Source organism: Mus pahari, chromosome 2, assembly GCF_900095145.1.
Source record: "Mus pahari chromosome 2, PAHARI_EIJ_v1.1, whole genome shotgun sequence".
In the NCBI taxonomy this organism is placed as follows: domain Eukaryota; kingdom Metazoa; phylum Chordata; class Mammalia; order Rodentia; family Muridae; genus Mus; species Mus pahari.
The window spans coordinates 42,833,121-42,853,253 of NC_034591.1; the positions used below are offsets into that span (position 1 = coordinate 42,833,121).

Below are 20,133 nucleotides of genomic sequence, written 5' to 3' on the forward strand. Positions count from 1 at the left end.
TATCTATCTATCTATCTATCTATCTATCTATCTATCTATCTATCTATCTATTTACCATCTTGATCAAAGCTCCCTCCCTCCTCTCCTTTCAGTCCCACCCTCACATAGGTCTCCACAAATTCTCTCTCCTCTTCTTTGAAGAAGAGGGGAAGCCCCCATGGGTTAATACTGGCACATCTGTCCTGGTACATCAAGTCTCTGCAGATCCAAGTGTATCTGATCTCACTGAGGCCAGATAAGGCAGCCCAACTAGGGGAAAAGGATCCAAAGGCAGGCAACAGAGCCAGGGACAGCCCCAGCTTCAATTGTTAGATGCTCTACATGAAAACCAAGCTATACATTTGCTACATATATGTAGGGGGCCTAGGTCCAGCACACACATGCTCTTTGTTTGGTGGTTCTATCTCTGAGAGCCCCCATGATCTCAGGTTAGTTTACTCTGTAGGTCTTCTTGCAATGTCCTTGACCATTCTGGCTCTCTGAATCCTTCACCTCATTCTTCCACAAGACTCCTGGAGCTCTGCCAAATGTTTGCCTGTGGGTCTCTGAACCTGTGTCCATCAGGAACTAGAGGAAGCCTTTCAGGAGACAGTTATGCTAGGCTTCTATCTGCAAGCATAGCCGAGTATTATTAATAGTGTCAAGGGTTGGCTTTCCTCCATGGAATGTGTCTCAAGATGGACAGTCATTGGTTGGCCATTTTCTCAATCTCAGCTCCATGGTTTTCCCTGCACATTTGTAGGCAGTATAAATTTGGGGTCAAAGGTCTGTGGGTGGGTTAGTGTCCCTTCCCCTCCACTTCAAGTCCCACTAAGTTACAGAAGGTAAACAGTGCAGGTTCTGTATCTACCCTGCTAGAAGTCTCAGCTCGGGTCACTCCCATAGACTCCTGGGAGCCTCCCCTGTCCCAAGTCTCTGGCTAATCCAGAAATACCTTCTACCACCATTCTCTCCCCCAGCCCTCTCCTCCCCTGCTCCCCACACCTGATCTCAACTCCCATCCTCCTCCCCATCCCATCTCCCATCCAGTTCCTTCCTTTCTTCCATTTCCAATGTCCATCTTATTTCCATTTCTGAGTGAGATTCGGGCATCCTTCCTTGCACCTTCTTTTTTACTTAGATCCTTTGGGTCTATGGATTGTAACACTCCTGGGCATATGAGAAAAAGATTCCCTTGTGGTAGCAAGGACACTTGCTCAACTATGTTCAAAGTAGCTTTGTTCATAATAGCCAGAAACTGAAAACAACCTAGATGTCCCTCAATCAAAGAATGCATGAAGGAAATATGGTACATTTATACCACAGAATATGACTCAGCTGTTTAAAACAAGAGAATCATCAATTTTCAGGCAAATGGATGGAACTAGAAAACATATGGAGTGAGGTAACCCACACCCAGAAAGACAGGTATGGTATATACTCACTTATAAATGAATATTAGCCAAAAAGTATTTTTTTAATTATCCTTTGTTAGTAAAAAGAAGGATATGTAACCCAAGTTTAAAACTGTAAAATTGTTTCATTTTATAAGCACTGGTATTAAGACTGGAGCTGTTGTAATACAAACAGACAAAAACCCATGATGTCACAAGTTTAAAGCACGTAAACCCAGTCGACCTGAAGGAGGAATGACGCAGAAGAGATTTGCTTTTTTGTTGCTCCCATCATCCACCACTCCATTCTTGATAACTGTCCCTGCTCAGCCTCCTGCAGACACCATCACGATGGGAGCAGCAGCTTGCTGATTCACAGAAGATAGGGGCGACTATTTCCTATACTGTTCTGTTGTTGACAATGGAGATCTTAGAATCACATTCAGCATTGAAGCCCCGAGGAAAGATGGTAAGAATCATTACACAGCCACAGTACACAGTAGACAATACTGATAGATGCCAGGCTTCTTCATATTATTTTATTTTCCTTTCTCATTTTCCTGCTTCTTCCCTTCATGCACCCCAAGAGTGTATTAGTTTATCACTACTCATATTTGTTTCCCGTCTCCTTCTAGACACACTGTGAAGGAGGATGGTGGCATATACGGATATTTCTTGCCTGTGTGGAGATAATTAAGTTGTCAGTACAAGGCTGGCCAGCTCTGTCTTTCCCAGAAACTGTGAAAACACATGCTGAAAAGAAGCTGCCCCTATACTCATAGCTCACTAGACTGCTGACCAACCACTTATGAGGCAGCTACCTACCCTAGGGAGTCCCATCAATTAAACCCACTACAGGAACCAAGCGAACAAGAAATCGATGTAAATCCAATTTTCCTTATTATTGCAATATAATCTAGCCCACCCCGACTGATGGTTCACTGTCTTATATTGCCTACTGTAATTTTAACTTGCCTTTGTTTGGAGGCATTCTTTCATGTTATTAATGACCTTGATTGAGCTTCAAATTATAATATCAGGTTGACCTGTATGCAAACTTCATAGACATGAGTGCTATGAAGAAGCAGTTTCAACTGCAAGATAAACCAGCATGAATGGTGGGTGATCTCTAGATGATATTGACAGACCTGAGTAGTGCTTAGGAAAGATGATTTTCTAGGGTTGACTGGGTATAACAAGATGTCTTCCAATGGCTGACTAGCTATAACAAGATGACCTCCCATTGCTGACCAGCTGTAAGAAGACGATACCCTGTGATCATAGGAATTGAGTGAGGCCTGTGTTCCAATGTGACCACCAAACCTTTGTGGCCAGCAATACTGAACTCTTTGAACATTGAGAAATACCTGTAAAAATGGGGAAATGATCCCTTGTGTGTGGCATTTGGGAGAGGCTGAAGTTAGAATGTAAACACAGTGAGTGGGGTTAGTAAACTGTTGAGGTATTCTCTATTGCTATGTACTGTGGTGCCAAATTCTGTATGCCGAGGTCTAGTGGCCTCCAGATGTATATCAGCTTTCATTGTGCAAACTTTACTCCTCTGTTTAAAACTATTGGTTGAATAAAAATGGCTATAGCTAATTACTGAAGGAAATTGAGGTAGGCAGGTTTTCAGTTACCTGGTAGGGAGTTGCTGGTAAGAGGAGGAGGAAGAAGAAGGAGGAGGAGGAGGGGGGAGGGGAAGGGGAAGAGGAAGAGGAAGAGGAAGAGGAGGAAAAGGAAGAGGGGGAAGAAAAAAAGAAGAAAGGACATGAAGGGAGGAGGAAGCTTCCATGAGAGGTGATGGACCATGAGCACATGGTCAGGAGAAACAGTGAGTATTTGATGTACACAGCCGGGGAGGTAGACAGGCCAACAGTTAGAATAGTAGCTTGGGGGGGGTTGTCCTGCACTAGTTGTCAAAGCAATAACAATAATAATAATAATAATAATAATAATAATAATAATAATAATAATAATAACCATAATCTGAGTCTCATTAATTTGTAAGCTCGACAGGGATAAGTTTAAATTGGTTCAACTGCAGTCAACATTAAAAGAGAAATGACAATTTTGGTATGTGAGGTTTCCCTTTGAACACCTTGGGGGATGAGTGCAAGCTGGGAGACCCAGAAGGTTTACAGACGTTGCTATTGTTTTCAGATTCCTCAACCCCTTATCTTAGCATGTGACATTTTACAGTTTTGTTTTAGATGGATTTTGAAAGTTGTTCTTTTGCCACTTCTGTGTCTTGTGGATATCATATTTATGTACCTTATAGCTTTTTGAACATATTCATGTTGCTTAATTTATTCTTTATGGTTTGTTTCATTGTCTTTTTTAGTATATTTCTTATCTCCTTAAAACTTTAATATGTGCTTGCTTTTCTCACCACGCATGCCTATGCACCATACTCGGTGCATAGTGCTTGTGTCAATGGAGGTCAGAGGAGGATGTCAAATCACCTTGATTTACATCAAGACCTACCTGACTCTATCTAGAGTACTTTGCATTTCATAGTGTGAGACTTCCAAAAGATTTGTTCAGCTAACTTGACAGGGAGAATTGACTGTGTAGAAGCTGACTGGTAAAACCCCTGTAGGAGCTGAGAGATGCCTCAGTCACCGAAAGCACTAGATGTTCTTGCAGAGGACTGAGATTTGGTTCCTAGAACCCATGTCCGATGGTTCACAATTGCCTCTAACTCCACCACCAGGGGATCTGGCATTCTCTTCTGTCCTTTGTAGGCACAATAATACACATAGCATACACACACATCTACAAACTTTTAGATTCTTTTGGTTTGACAAGTTAAGATCTATGACTTAACTGGAAGAAGAGTCTGAGACCAAGTTGTGAGGAGTAATTAATAATCCTAATTAGTGCAAGTTGAAGTACAATTAAAACATTCTCTGACTTTTTTTAAGCTCCCTCAGGCAGAAAATACATTCTCCTCCACTGTGATTAGAATTTGTAGTACTAGCTAGTGCTGAAAACAATCAATAGAACAAATGGTAAGGATAGACAAAGCTTGGTGACATACCAAGGAAGCAGCCATCAAATTGAGCACTCTCCATGTACAGCTACAGAAAACCATGCTGATACACTGGCATCATGTTTTAGCATCCTGACCACAATGTGATTCCCTCATAGTCTCCCTGAGTCTTGGGCAGACTTTAGAGCCATACAGTGTGCTCTGCAGGGAAGTCATACAGAAAAGACACTCGCATCCTCTTTTGAGTCTAAAGAAGAATCATTCTGTAAAGCTGAACTCTTCAGTGTCACTTGGGTTTCAACGACATAGTCTTTTGTTTGCTTCTAGCCCACACTGTCAGCCAAGAAGCTTTGGTCAAACCTTGCATTACCTAATCACGGTGTCTCTGTTCTATTCTCCATTACTGTTCCAGATTCTTTCGGGGATTATGCTACCAAATACTTCTACTTGAATAACTAAGTAGAAGCACAAGCCAGAAATTCTTCTCAGGACAATACTCATCTTATTTGGGCAGAAAGCATATCTGAATTTTTGGAATGGTGTTTATTTCTCATATCACATACCTTTTATATTACTCGTATTTGACTCTGGATCAACATTTCTAAATGGACTATGTCTTAGGGAAGAAGGGAGGCATGAGTTTCAACCATAAAAGGCACCTGGGTAGACTCTGACAAGGAATTGGTTAGTGTTGAATCTCACTGATGTCTGCAAGGAAACAGTATAGATGATTACATGACTTTTGGCACATCATTCTATTTTCCAGCAGCTTTGGGACACTTGTCATGGTAGCTCCTTCAAAGATTCCCTGTGAGGATTATATAAGTGTTGACACAGTGCTCATAAAACAAATTCCTCCAGTGATTACAGGATATAAACTAGGTGCATGGTGCTTTGACATCTTGCTGTATACCAGCTTCCCAACATTTCATTTCCTATTTCTTATGAGAACGGTGAGCGAGAGAGTTCTCCAGAGCAGTAGATTTTCTCAGCTTCTCTTCCTATTTTTAGGAACAGGGGAAGGTAGCTAGAAATGTAGTAGCAGTAGATACTTAAGGAAAATGGTTAGAGGCAAATGCCAGAATTTTCCAAAGTCCCAGAAATAGAAATTCTTCTTAACTCTTGAAAATGTGAGGTTTTTTTGTTGTTGTTGTTTATTAGTAAGTTCTTAAACAATAACGTTTATAAACATGTTAAAAATGTAAATAAATAAGTCCAAATACTGATGCTTGGACCTTCAAAGAAAATAGCAATGCTCCTGGTTTGGTTGGGCCCCTGTACACAAGGAAGAGACATATCAGCTTACCTTAGAAGTGGTTTAGGCCTGCTAGTACACGCTAGTATTTGAAGAACTGAAAACTTGAAATGGACCACATTGCAAGTCAAGACAAATAGGTTATGAACAGCGTGTCTACTACCCCCACCAAGAAAAGCATGGAAACCAAGAGAAGAAAACCTTTCATAGTCTGAGGGAGTCAGTTCATGCCCAGAAAAATGACAGAAACATCCAAGACGCTGAATGGATCTTTGCCATAATCAGACAAGAGAAGTGGCAGGCAACACGGCCTTGAAAGCGTCATTTGTTGGATGGACAAATTCATGTATTTGAGTAATTATTGAACAATGAGCATAAGCCAAGTCCATTGATTACATAAAAAAGCATGATAACAACAGAATAAATTGAAAAGTGGTCAGAGAACCTGATGACTGATGAGGTAGAGTCCCAGGAGGAAGAAAGTGGGCCTATGACTTTCTAGGCTCTGTAGATCACAGAAAGCACTTGGGAAAATGAGATCTTTAGCTTTGAGTTCACAGTATTTGCAAAAACATTAGGAAGTAATGTTTTTGTTTTGTTTTTAGGAAGTAATGCTTTTACCTTTGTGGTGGTTTGAATGTGAATAGCCCCAAGAAGATCAAATATGTATACGCTTGGTCACCAAGGAGTGACACTTCCTGAAAGGATTGAAAGGATCAAGAGGTGTGCCCCTGTTGAAGTAGGTATTGAAGGAAATGAGTCACTGGAGCTGGGCTTTGAGGTTTCAAAAGCCCATCACAGTCCTAGGCATCCTCTATTTGCTTACAGATCAAGATGTACCTCTCAGCTACTGCTCCAGCTCCTACCAGTATGCAACCATGCTCCCTGCCATGATGATAATGGACCAACCTCTGAAACTGTAAGCCAGCCCCTAATTAAATGCCGTCTTCTGTAAGAGTTACCTTGGTCATGGTGTCACTTCACGGGAATAGAACAGTGACTAAGATCTCTATATTTGACATGAAGGCAGAAACCTAATTTCAGTGGTTTCAAGGGATATTAGAAAATGAAAAAGTAGACAAAATGATTATAGTCTGGTCTTACTAGAAAACTGTAAAAGAAGGTATCACTGGGACTCTAATTATAATGAGAACATGAGGCAAAGAGAAAAACTTAAGTGAAAAAACACTGTAATGGCTTGGTTCAGGAGGAAAATAAATAGGCACAGAGAGGAAAAGGCTTAATAGACCTCTGACCCCACAAAAGCCAGATGGTTCAGATACAGAAGAATTAGAATATATTGGGAGCAGAAGGACCTCATTATAGAATTGGAGGAAAATAGAAAATCTTTCTTGAAGTATACAGAAGCTATTTGCTTTGAGTTCCTAAGTCAAATGGGTGGCAGTTATAGAGAGATACTACTTTGACAAATACATGGATTAAATAATAGTTTTAATGTGATTTTAAACACATCTTCATAGACAGGTGTGGTTGCCACCCTTCTGTAAGCCTAGAACTTGTGGGGCTGAAGAAGGAGGGTCATGAGTTTATATCCAAGCTAAACTATTTCAAAAACAAAATATACGAACACATACATAGACATATATACTGGATCATTTAGAATGCTTGTAAGTTATGTTTAATTAAAAATGGGTTAAACTTTTGGATAACTATTTGTGTGAATACTTATATTGTAACTATTTTACCCGAAACTTATTATGCTTGTTTGCTGATTCCCGAAACTTATTTTATACTATCTTTCAATTTTACCATGCCTTGGACATTTTTCTAAGGCTTATATAGCAAACAATGTTTATGTTAAGCTTATGGATAGAATATGATTTCTCTATCCCCTCCATAAGGGAGATAGAGCAGAGGAAGCAAGATCTAAAGATGGCCACTGCTTAGAGCCAACACAATATACAGAAGGAACTGCCATCCCTTCTCTAAATATACAAAAGATAAAATAATCATCTTGATACAACAGTTAACACGGCACATTTCAGACTAAGGGGAGCCTCCCCAATAAAAGCTCCTAGTATAAGAAAAAAACGGATGCATTTTGAATAATATGTCAAGTCTTAAGAAGCAGCCACTGGTACAGGTTCCTGTTTAGCAACTTGAATTCACGTTAAGATGCTTGTTTTAGAAACTTACTCTGACATGGAACATGGAGTAAAGTGTAGACGGACTCAGGACAGGGCACTGACAACAGCCAGCCAGAAACAGGGTGAGCAGGAAATGGGAGGTAGAGAGTTACAAGTGAGAATAAGTATTTTTAAAAAATCATAGGCAACTTTACTAAGGAGATAACAGGAACCAGCACAGCTTATTCTTAAATAGCCCAGTGACCACCAATTCTTCTTTTAAGTGACCATAAGTTAGGCTTTTAACACAACACTCTGCAATGAGCAAAAGCTCCTTTCATGTTGTCAAGAATCCAGCAAAGCAAAAATTTCCCCAGAGGAGATGATAAAGCAATTTACATGAATCCAACTGTTTTCCCAAGAGAACCTTTTGGCTTTTGGATGTAGGTATGAGAAGAAATAAGTCAGGAAGAATAATAAATGTAAAGTTAACTGGAGAACATGGACAATGTGTACACAGGAACTCATTTCACTATTTCTGTTATTTTAGCATCTTATGCCATTCCAAAATTCAAATTGAAACAATGATTAAAGAATACTATCTGCCCATGAAAATAGTGACTATATGGAAACAAGTAAGAGAGAAGACCATTTTAGAAGAGAGTTTGGAAGACTTTTATAAAACTAAATACACCATTAGATGACCCAGAAATCAACCATTCTCTATGATATTTACCCAAATGGATTGGAAGCTTACATCTACACAAATGCCTGCAAATGGATACTTATTTTACCTGGGTTATAACTGCTAGAAGAACAACCATGATGCTCTTCACTGGGTAAATGGACAAATAAACTTCACCACATACTGACAATATACTACCAAGTACTAAAAGAAAATGACCTATTAACTATGAAGACTTGAACAAACTTAAGAAAAAATGTTACTAAAAGTGTACCTGAAAAAGATACATCTTGCATAATATCCTACCACAAGACATTTGAAAAAATGAAAATTATGGGAAGTAAATATCAAAGCAAAAAGGATTGTTAGGGCAATGAGATTATCGTGTGATGCTATGTTATCAATATATGTATCTCTCCATATATATGCTATATGTATGTATATGTCTGTCATCTTTTCATGTATTTATGACTCAATCTGTGTTATCAATCAATCCTATTATATATGATTACAGTTTTGACATAATCTATAGAATATGAACAATTGAGAGTAAGCCTAGCATCTCACTTTTTTAAAAATAGTGTGTTTGTCTAAGTTCATTCATCATAACACATGTACAACTGAGGTAATGATAATGGGAGGCCATGAACCTCTAGGTACAAGAAATATGTGGGAACTCTGAATTTTATATTTAATCACTCAATCTGAGCTTAAGCCTATTCTAAAATTAAAATTTACTTAAAGATCAAAATAATTTTACAGGAGATTGATCAAATAAAAAAGTTTAGTTTAGAATAAAGCTAGGCTCTGAAAAAATTCTTAATATCATTAATTTTAAAAAAACATACCAAAAAATGGACATATCCACCAATATGGAGTTATAATAGAACAAAAACTTAAGAATCTTCTTATCCCCTATAAAATTAAGCTCAGAAACCTCATTTGGAACTTTTGGAGGTGGGACCTTTGGAAGCTGATTATACCCTGAGGATAGGTCCTTCCCAAATGGAATTAGTACCCTTATCAATGAGGCTCTGGAGAGTGACCCTGCCCCCTGACCATGCTCAGTTTCAGCAAGAAGCCAGACATCAACAATGGAGGAATTGGGTCTTACTACAAAAAAAAAAAAAAAAAAAAAAAAAAAATCTATCAGTGCTTGATCCTGGACCACAGCCTCCAAATAGATTTCTGTTGTTGGCAAGCCAGGCTACAATGTCTTGCTCTAGCATTCAACCTTGACAGATAAAAGGTAGGCTCTTCAGGATAATGATTTTTAGTATAAGAGAAAAATTGGAATTTATGGAATTTCAACCATAAGTACATTCTAAATGCATGATTATTTTCTACCATTCTTTTAAGTTCAAACTGTACAATAGATTAATCTATTGGCAAAAAGAGGAAGAATTATCAGAATTCCCTAGGATGCCAAATGTTCTGGCCAAGGAAGGAAAGATTACTGCCCTTCTGTGTCCATTGATACAATTTTACCATTGAGTTGGATACGTGGAATTTTATAAGTTTAGACTGAATAATTTTGTTGTGGACACAACACAAATACAAAATGTATATATGTAACATGCTAAGCTTTTCTCTCAAGTATAATCATGTCTCTTCCAGATGGTCTCAGGGCCAGTTCTCTCTCACCCTGGAGTGCTCAGGGAGACCCTGAAAAGAACTTAATCTCTACTCCCAAGATCCTTGAGAAGCAAAGATGCAAAGCCCATGTGTATAAGGGTAAACAGAAAGTGATGGTTAGGACAAATCCAAATAATTCACCTGACTACGCTACAGAAAGGAAAACTGCTCTTCAGATGTGAACAAAATCTGTAAAGCACAAAGCATACGTTAAACCTATTCTCATAATCTAATAAAACACACATTTCTTGTAAAATGAGAACTGCTTCTGAAAACCTCTCAGTTGTAAAGACAAGCTTCTCTTGTAAAGAATCACTACTTCCTTACCAGATTACAGTCAATACTTGATTTAGCTCACCAAATTGGCTTTAGTATAGTTTTCAATGGAAATAATTTGTGAAGTAAATTCATGAAAAAACAAACAAACAAACATGTCTACTTATTAACAACAAATGACCAACCTTAACATCCAGCAATTCAAAAACATATCAAGGCAGAGTTTTCAAGTTTTATTAGAGAAAATGCATGGTGTTTTCTCAAGTATGAATTTCTTATAAATGGTCCCTAAAAATTATAAATATGTCACAACTATTTGGTTGAAGTATCCTAATGATCATTTCATAGTGAAAAATGCTTCATCATACTAAAATGCCTCATTAAATTTAGTACATTGTAGTGCACTAAAATTACTTTGCATTGTAAAATTATTCATCATTAATATTTGAATTTAGCTGAGTCTCATCTGTTTACCTACCAGTTGCATGCAAGATTGTTTTCTAGTGACAACCATTTTCTTCTCTTTGACTATCAGTCTCTGATAGGGATAGTGACATTCCTTATTGAACAATTCCTGATGCTTAATGGGTATAAAGAGGAAGTATGTCCAGTGACCAAGGGAGTCACTCAAAAGTCTTGGTAGTCTTCAACCAAGTAATAATTTTCTCCCTCCAGAAATATACCTTAATCTGGTAGGATCAGATGACAGGATCCCTTCTCTGGTTTCAACATTCAGAGGTAAATTATACATCTGAGACTGATGGTGATGATGCTTTCAGGGCTTATCCAGCATCCTCTAGGATTGTATATAAATGATAATCAAATGAATCTAATTTACAAAGGCTTTACACATATTTATTCTGTCTCTGTTTCTGATCAAATGTATGTTTACACATATCTATTACATATAGGCATATATACATATACCACCAGATATTCAGACTCCAAATGAGGCATGTGGTGTGTGTGTGAGTGTGTGTGTGTGTATGTGTGTGTGTGTGTGTGTGTATGTGTGTGTGTGTGTGTGCATGCACATGTGGCCTGATGCTACGTAATTGTGTGGCCTGACAATTAACTCACAACAGCTAATGTACATCGACCAGGTGATACTTCTCAGAGAGAGTAGGTTCCTGATGCTCGTTTGATGTCTTCTATTCTCCAGCTTTGCTGCTTCGATGGCCTACTTTTCAAGGACTTCAAGCTTTCTCTCCATCATCTCTCCACGGAACTATCAGAGCCACATCAGTTTTTTTTTTTTTCCACCTCAACCTCTCATTGCTGCCACTCTAAAGAATTAGTTGACACTCGGTTTCCCCTACAAACCCCAGTACAGAATGATCTCTCCCCATGTCGGCTTTTGTGCCTTCACAGGAGATTGGCAATATTCTTAACCATAGAATGAAATTATGGGGATCATAGATTCACCTATTGGCTCTTCCAGAGAGACTTTAGTTCCTCCTGGGGCTTTGGTGAATCAACTCTCCTACCAACTAATGAAGAGCTAACATAATCATTCTTATTGCTGGACTATTCTCCCAGGCTAGTGGAGAACCCTTGATAATTGAGATGCACTTTATTATATATGTTTTCCTTGTGTAAACTTAGCTTCTATTTTAATTTTACATTTATTTATTTGTTTGTTTATGTATTTATTTATTTATTTAGGGGTGGTGCATGCCACATCATTTGAATAGAAGAGACAGGACAATGTATGAAAGTCACTTCTTAGTGGGGCTGGTGCCTTTATCCACTGAGCCATCTTGCATATACCCAGCATCTTCTACTAAGCAGTTGAAGTTCCCTTTTTGGTTCCCTAGGTGGGCAAAGTGAGAAGTCTTAGCATTTCAGGTATGAGCTTCTTCATAAGGAAATCAATGTTTGCAATAGTATGAACAGTCTCAGTCTGCTGGAAATGACAGTGCTTTCAATATAATATGTGACTTCAGTGGCTTTCAGTTTGGTCTCCAGCCTGTTATCAGATTCTCCAAATGTCCTTTCCATACATCTCTGGGAAAACGCCCCTGCCCACTCCAGCTCACATTCAATAAACACTGGTTTGGTTTTGTTTTGTTTGCTTTTTTTTCTGAACTCTGGGTACATTTCCAGTGGATATACACACCTGTTGACATGTTAGCAAAAATGACCATAAATTTTCTTGCCTTACAGAAACTCTCAATCTCTATTATAATCCTCAAGGCATTTCTATTTCGAGGAGTGAGAAGAATAGGATAAGGGTCAACTTCTTATACCGATATGTGTTCCTAAACAAACACTCTAGCTTCAAGATCTGTCCTTTCCTGATGACAGTGCATTCACCATCCACGAATCGATAGCAAGCTGCATCCTTAGTTCTGTCCATTGTGCCCAGTGTTCAGAGGCAGTGGGAATTCTGTGAGAACTGGTAGTCACAGCTGAAACAGACTTGGAATTCCAATTTGTATGCATTAAGCATCCTTTGAATTTTATAACGCTATAGCACTGGCTTTGAGACAATAACAGAACACAAGAGTACATGCTGTACAGATCCCAACATCAAACTGAGTACCAGGGATAGTTCCAGAACTTGGTTTTCTGTGCCTTTGAATGTGACTCCCAAAAGGTTCCTAATAGAGTCTCTTATCACTGTAAAATGTACAATAACTAAACCACATCGTGTATATGAAAATCTCACGAATATTCAGGTCGATGTATTTAGGCTATTGGCTGACATCACCACCAGTTAACTTGTTTCATGCCGACCTGAACATAATTCAACAAACATTTCAGGAATATCTATTAAACTCCCTACCCTGACCCCCAAGTCAGGAGTTCAGGTTATAGCACTCAGGCTCCTACACAGCAAACAAACACCTCCATAGAAACAGGCTCCTAAGGTGAGAACGCCTTGCTCAGCTCCGAGGAAGCACAGAGGGTGTATTATATTTCTTTTGTGTACCCGTCAATCAAGCAATTAAAAAAATTCTTCCTGCAGGAGAACCCTGTGCAAAGAGACAATTGGGGAGTTCCATCTAGCTGATCCGGGGCAATGTTGAGAGTTCCCCACAGCCCACAGCCGCGCAGAGCACAGTAGAATGATTGGGGTCTAATGAAGGGTCAGCCAGAACCTAGTGGTCACAGTAGTGCTGGAAATGATCGGACTTAACTACCCTAATAGTAATGGGGGCTGGAACTACTTTACTCACTAGGAAAATGGAAAGGGGGGCGAGGGGAGCTCAGTTTACCCAGGCCCCCTTCACCCTTTCCTGATAGGACCAGCTTGGTAACTGCAGAGACAACAATAAACAAAGAAAAAAGACTTTCCCAGGGGTGAAGTCAAAAGGTCGGCCCCAAGCTGTGCGGGACAATGGGGACCCAACCTCCTCTTGTGTCTTCCTAGTGGATGAAGGAGCTTAATGAAGAGACCTTTTTCTCCGCGAAGATTCTAAGCCCCAGCGGGTTCCACTCCACCTCCAGCCCCGGGCGGGGGAGGGGCGCGGAGCTGGGACAGGCTGGGCCCCGCCACGCCCCTCTTTCTGCTGCTGCGCGACCCCGGCCCCCGCCCGCGCTCCTGCTCCCCCGCCCCCGCGTACTGCGCGTGCCCAGCCCGGAGCGCGTCCCCGCAATTCCGCGCCGCTGCGCTGCGAGCGCTCAGATCCTGGCCGCTGCAGCCCGCTCAGGCAGGGGACAGCGTCCCGCCTGAAGCCCGGCGCTTCGTCCAGGCTCGGTCCCCGCACCCACGCGCTGCCTAGCCTTGTATTTTCTTCTCTCTTCTCTCTTCTCTCTCTCTCTCTCTCTCTCTCTCTCTCTCTCTCTCTCTCTCTCTCTCTCAATCACACGTCCACCTAGACCCTGGCCAGTCACCGGCGTCCCCCGCCTCGGTGTCCCCACCCTCTGCACCCTAAGCTGTACCCCTGCGGCTGGCGAGGGGCCGTGGACCCGGCTGGAGATGCGAATCCTGCAGAGCTTCCTCGCGTGCGTTCAGCTCCTGTGCCTGTGTCGCCTGGGTAAGTGATAGGACCTCGACGGGGCAGCCGCGCAGGGCTCAGTCTCTGGGACACAGCTTGGGTGGGGGATTTCAGAACATTGGGCAGCACCCCAAGAAGAGTTACCCAGAACCCCTCGATGTCACCTGCACGGGATGCGCCCCCATCTCCTCAACTACCACCTGCTGGGTCCCTCTCCTGAGACTCCTGTGGTCAGGACACCTAGACACAGGAGGTCGCCACCGTGTCAGGGTCCCCTCGCGCTCGCGCGCGCGCGCTCTCTCTCTCTCTCCATGTTGCAAACTGTGGAAATAGCCTTGTAGACCCACATAAGAGAATGAGTCAGTGACTAGAAATACAATACAGCAGTGGCGAGGGGTTGCGACCTAACCGTTCATTTTTATGTTGCCAGTACTGTGGACTTGAACGGAAGGCACATGTGTCTGTCTTGAGTTACGCACACGCACCTGAAAGGCACTGAGCTGAACAAGCATCGACCTGACTTTTCTAGTACTTTCGATTTAGTCACGTTCAAGTCCAGGCAGTCACTTACAAAAAAGTTCCAGTCAAATCTCTAAGAGCGTTCTGCCCCCAGCTTCCAGAGAGAAGAGCTGCAGGTTATGGGCTAACAGGGACTCGGCACCTTCACAGTCTTCCGAACCATACACGTATTAAGTAGATATTACTCTCTGCAGTCAACAGTGTGAATATTTACTGGGAATGGGGGTGCTGACTTAGGTTTCCAAAAAGAAAACAAAAAGTTTGTTTTGTTTTGTTTTGCTGGTTATTTTGCTTCGTTATTTTAACTACTAAAAGCCCCTTTCAAATGGCTGTTGGGAGACATTGACCTAAAAATTAGAATATGTACCTCGATTTGTGAGTATAACTGTTTAGCTCCCTTCAGTCCTATAGCCCTACTTTTAAGTTTTGTTTATAATAAAGGTTATATTAAACATGCACTTCCAATCCAATGGAGAGTGCTCGCTCCTCTTAGCACCTGTGACCTTTGAAAACAGAAGTCACTTCTAGTTCTGAAGGATGGGACTTGTGTAGGTCACTATGGTGATGATTGCCTGTGATCCACTCTGTGTATTCACCTAACCTCAATCCCTAAGGCTTGGTGAAAATGCTCAGAGCTGACTTGGCCAATGCCTTGTAGGCAGCCACTCGGCTGACAGAGCCCCTGACCGGGAAGCCTGACAGGGCCCGCTTGAAGTTGGTTGTTGAATCCCAAGGACTCAGGTTCTTTGGAAGTGTTCTTCCAATCCACACCTGTTGAATTGACATTTCCACATTCCAGCCACAGACATTTTAGCAACAAAGCCAGGTCCTCTTGATACTTAAATTATTGTTTAAGGAGATCTTTACAGCATTAGGGAAGCAAAATTACAGTATTACTCTGCACTTCAGCAAAACACAAGCCCAAGACTACATTAGGAGTGGTTTTAATTGAGGAAAAACATTAGTTGCCACACAATGTATCTGTTTGAGGCACAATGTTCAGTGGTATTTACTATACCCACAGAGTTGTCCGCCACCGCTGGCATCTGACCCCAGAGCATGGCATCAGCCCTCTGTGCTCACTAAGGTTTCCTGCTCAGCCTCTGTGTCTATTGATCTGCCTGCTCTGGACATTTCATCTGAACAGAATCATGAAACGTGCAGACATTTTTGTCTGGCTTCATTCACTTAGCAGAATGTTTTCAAGGTGAACTCATGTCTTAGCATGTATCCGACCTCATCAGTTTTTATGACTGAGCCAGATCCCATTATATGCAAATCACACATTCCCAAAGTTGATTTTTTTTTTTAAGTTTTACCATAGTAAGGCATTATTTGTAGCCTGCTTAGGGTTGCATACATTTTGACTGATTGGATATATGCCTTTGAAGATATATAACATAAGGGGAAAGAACTGAATGAGCTGTTTAGTACTGTTACAAGCTTATACAATAGTGTTATATCTAAGCCTGCCTAGTAGAATGAAATATGGGTTCTATAGTGTTCCCTCCCTCCCTCCCTCCCTCCCTCCCTCTCTCTGTCTCTCTCGCTCTCTACTACTACTACTACTACTACTACTACTACTACTACTACTACTACTACTACTACTACNCTACTACTACTACTACTACTACTACTACTACTACTACTACTACTACTACTACTACTACGAGATGCCTATGTTTGTACCCCTCACCATTTTAAACCAGCCTTTTACATTGCTATAAATAAGTTGTCCTGAGAACACTGGCAAAGCAGATAGATATATTGCCCTTGGTGTAGCATATTATAGAAAACTGAGGCACATTATCTATGAATGAAAAATTCAGCCTCCCCTTTAATGCCACCCCCATCTATACATCAGTGTTTATGGATGTATTTATTTCTCATCTTCAGTGCCTTTGGAGCCATCCAGGTACCATGCCACCCAAAAGATGTGCTCAACAAAAGGTCTGAGGATGGACTGAGATGTGGTGTAGGTAGCAATTCTGACATAATTAGACCACCAGACTTACCATTATCCAGGAATGTTCAGTTCACCAAGGTACTCTTTGCTTACAGTGAAGAACCCCTCTGTGATCAGGGTAGTATCACTTTTTGTGTCCCAGGTGTCCCAATGGTTTGAACCAGGCAGACAAACCATTGACTTTCCCATAAGAAGGTAAAATTGTGAGTTATGGAGGAAACCAAGGGGTTTGAAGGGCTGTGAACAATCACTTCTTTTCATTCGTGAGACCTCAGGATCTAGAAGTAAGCAAGTTGCAGAGCTACTGCAAAGTACACCCTCTTGTGAGATCGGTAATGAACCTGATTCTAAACTGCCTAGGCAGGTCTATGGGGGCTAAGCTAAAAAGTGGACTACCCCTACGGCCCCTGTAGTAATTATGACTTCAGTCACTCTGGGTGTGATTCCAGGGGTCTTCTTCAGTTCTGAGTCTTGGTGTGTCCTCTATAGCGAATCATACTGCGAACACAGAACACTCCTGCTTCCTCCAAATAATAACTGGTCCCTATTCAGGAAATTTATTGCTTTTGGCCTGTATGAGAATGGTTTCTGCACTTGGGATCTATGTCTCTCTGCACAGCAAGACTATTCTCAGAAGGGAAGTTTGCATTTGGGAACTCATTTCATCAGTAAGTTCATTTCTACTTGCACATCTATACTAGAAAGGATCTTGCTTAAAATTATATGTTGTGACAATTTTGCTTCTGGTAAAAAAAAACAAAAAACAAAAAACAAAAAACTTTTTTTTTCCAGGAAGCACAAACTGTTTCCTCCTGGAACTTCAGGAAGCTCTCTCTGAGTGGATCTGTCTTGGGAGCTCAATTTGAGTGCTTGTTTGCTAACCTTTTTTACTTTGTAAAATGGGTCTGTCAGCCAAGCCTACAGCATGTTAGGGAAAGGCTTTGTGGACATGAGTTGTGTGCTCTAGATTCACTTGCCAGCAGCTCCAGCATTCAACCGATACCATCCCCATGATAGCAGCACCCATCTTTGCCCCCGCCCCCCGATCTGATAGGAATCACAGCTGAGGAAACAGGCACACAAAATCACATGACCTCTTTGGCATCATACAGCCTAGCTGGTCTATCTCTTCTAAGTCGGAGCCTTTCTTTTCTGTGATTTATCTTTTGTCCTTTTTTGTTTTTTTGTTTGCTTGCTTTTTTGTTTTGTTTTAGACAGGGTCTTAGGTTGCGGGAAGGCCTTCAAATCTCTATGTAGCCAAGGATGATCTTGAACTCCTGATTTCCCTGCCTCTGCCTTCTAAGAGGCACACCTTGGGGACCCTTTCTGTGTTCCTTCCAGAGGACAGCTTTTCCTGTTGAGAAGTTGCAGGCACACTTCCCAGGATGAAATGCAGAATTTCAGTCCTGTTTGCTTTCTTGCAAATGCACTCGATGACTTTTCTTGTGTGTTCCCATATGGCCTTAATTTCTTTTTTAAAACATTTAAGCACAGTCTATCATTTTTAGGTAACAATAATCATTGTCTCAGTGCAACCTAGAAAATAGTGACAAATCCATAGATTGTCATATGAAGGCAGCCCCTCCATACTACTCTCTTTCTTCCTCCACTATTGTCAGCTGCATACTAAGAAATCAGCAGTGCTAAGCACAGAGACCTGACACTTGTGCCCCCAACCCACCTGTTCTGATCAACTCCATACCGAAGACCTCACAATCTCATTTGTAAGCCATGCATGAATCCCAGCACCTGAGATAGGCTGAGACTGGAGGGCTACTGTGAGTTCAAGAGCAACCTGAACCTTTTTTACAAAATGAAACAAAACTGTCTCAATACAACTTCATGAAGTGCCTTCCCCCAAACTCTAGTTCTAACTTTTAAGATTCTCCATTGACAATCAGTTGACAGTAACTGTCTTTTCCAACAGTCTGTGAATGGATTGAGTGTGTTAACTCTCAAATAATTTAAAATGCTTCCATTCATTCATTCAATTTGCTAATGGTGAGAGTCAATTTAATATATATATATATATATATATATATATATATATATATATATATATATATATATATATATATATATATATATATATATATATATATATATATATATATATATATATATATATATATACACACACACACACACACATTTTAGATGGGGAGATATTGTCACATGGCTCTAAAGGAGAAGTTAAGGAGATTTAATCTTTCATTATGATATTTTCTGATATTCTTCTCAATCTACTGATTGGGAGATGATGATGCAGATGGCTAAGGACTCTCCTTGTAATCTCAAGGTCCCGAATTTGGATCCTCAGAGCCCATATAAAAGCCATGTGTTCTGGTTTATAGTTGTAATCTTAGTGGTGCGTGAGATGAGAGATGGAGAAGGTCTGACTCTGGAGCCTATTGAACAAATAGCCCAGCCTACTAGGCAAAGCTCTAGGCCAATGAGAGACCCTGTTACAGTAAAATAAAGTAGAACCTGAGGAATGACCTCTGAGTTTAGCCTTTGACCTCTGCCTACGTGCACACACATGTGCATGTGTCTACCTGCACACACATATAAAGAGTATCCACAGAACAACACTGTTTTAAGACAATAGTAAAAAAAAAAAGTTTCTGTCCTCATGAGAAGTTATCAACTCATCTAGAAAGGAATTCTAAACTCATTAGAATTATTTGAACTATTGATTCCTGGATGCAGCTATTTCTGAACTGCATTATGTCAACTGCACAAACATCCTGAGACATGATAATGGTTATGTGTAATGGCTAAAGAAATTTTCATGGATACTTCCTTATAAACTGGGATCCACAAAGGGTGATTTACTTATGATTGATCTGTTCTCACACTACATTTTTTCATAATCTGTTTTTTCCCATATGCTGTATTTTCTTATAGTGTATCTGTCTGTCTTTCCAACTGGAGCAGCCTCCCAAAACTGTGTTGTGGTCATCATTAGCTTCTTAGACCCGGCACCTAGAGGACACGTTTAGTTAAGTCCTTAATGCTCAAGGCCTCTGGGTTACCTTTATGCTACTGAGATCAGCCAATTTCTGTTGGTCTTTCTTTTGGTTCTCTTCTAGGTCAAGTCTTTGGTCAGCATTACCTTGACCTGTTCATCATTAATGCCTGTTCTGACATCATTTTCAGTGATTCTCTCAAATGTCCTTTAAAGATTACCTAGAATCAGACACTATACGTACATAAAAAGTAAAGTACCTGTGCTTGATAGTGCATGGACAGTTGCCAGGACAGCCATAAGTGAGAATTTAATTGTGAATGAGTTGTTGAGTGAACCTGGCTGTCCCAGGGTTCAGGGTGAGTGCGTGGTGTATGTGGTGTGTGGTGTGTGTGTGTGTGTGTGTGTGTGTGTGTGTGTGTGTGTGTGT

General features: G+C 40.7%; 1 protein-coding gene across 4 annotated transcripts in view; it reads left to right on the plus strand.

Moving 5' to 3' along the window:
• The first annotated feature begins 13,906 nt into the window (after nucleotides 1-13,906).
• Nucleotides 13,907-20,133, plus strand: part of Ptprz1 (protein tyrosine phosphatase receptor type Z1) — a 180,066-nt gene continuing 173,839 nt past the window's right edge. For 3 of the 4 annotated variants that reach the window (XM_021191650.2, XM_021191651.1, XM_029534829.1), the window contains exon 1: nucleotides 13,907-14,289. In XM_021191650.2, the coding sequence (XP_021047309.1) occupies nucleotides 14,232-14,289 (58 nt within the window). In that variant the 5' untranslated portion in view covers nucleotides 13,907-14,231. The remainder of the gene's footprint in view (nucleotides 14,290-20,133) is intronic. The other variant, XM_029534828.1, reaches the window with a different exon arrangement.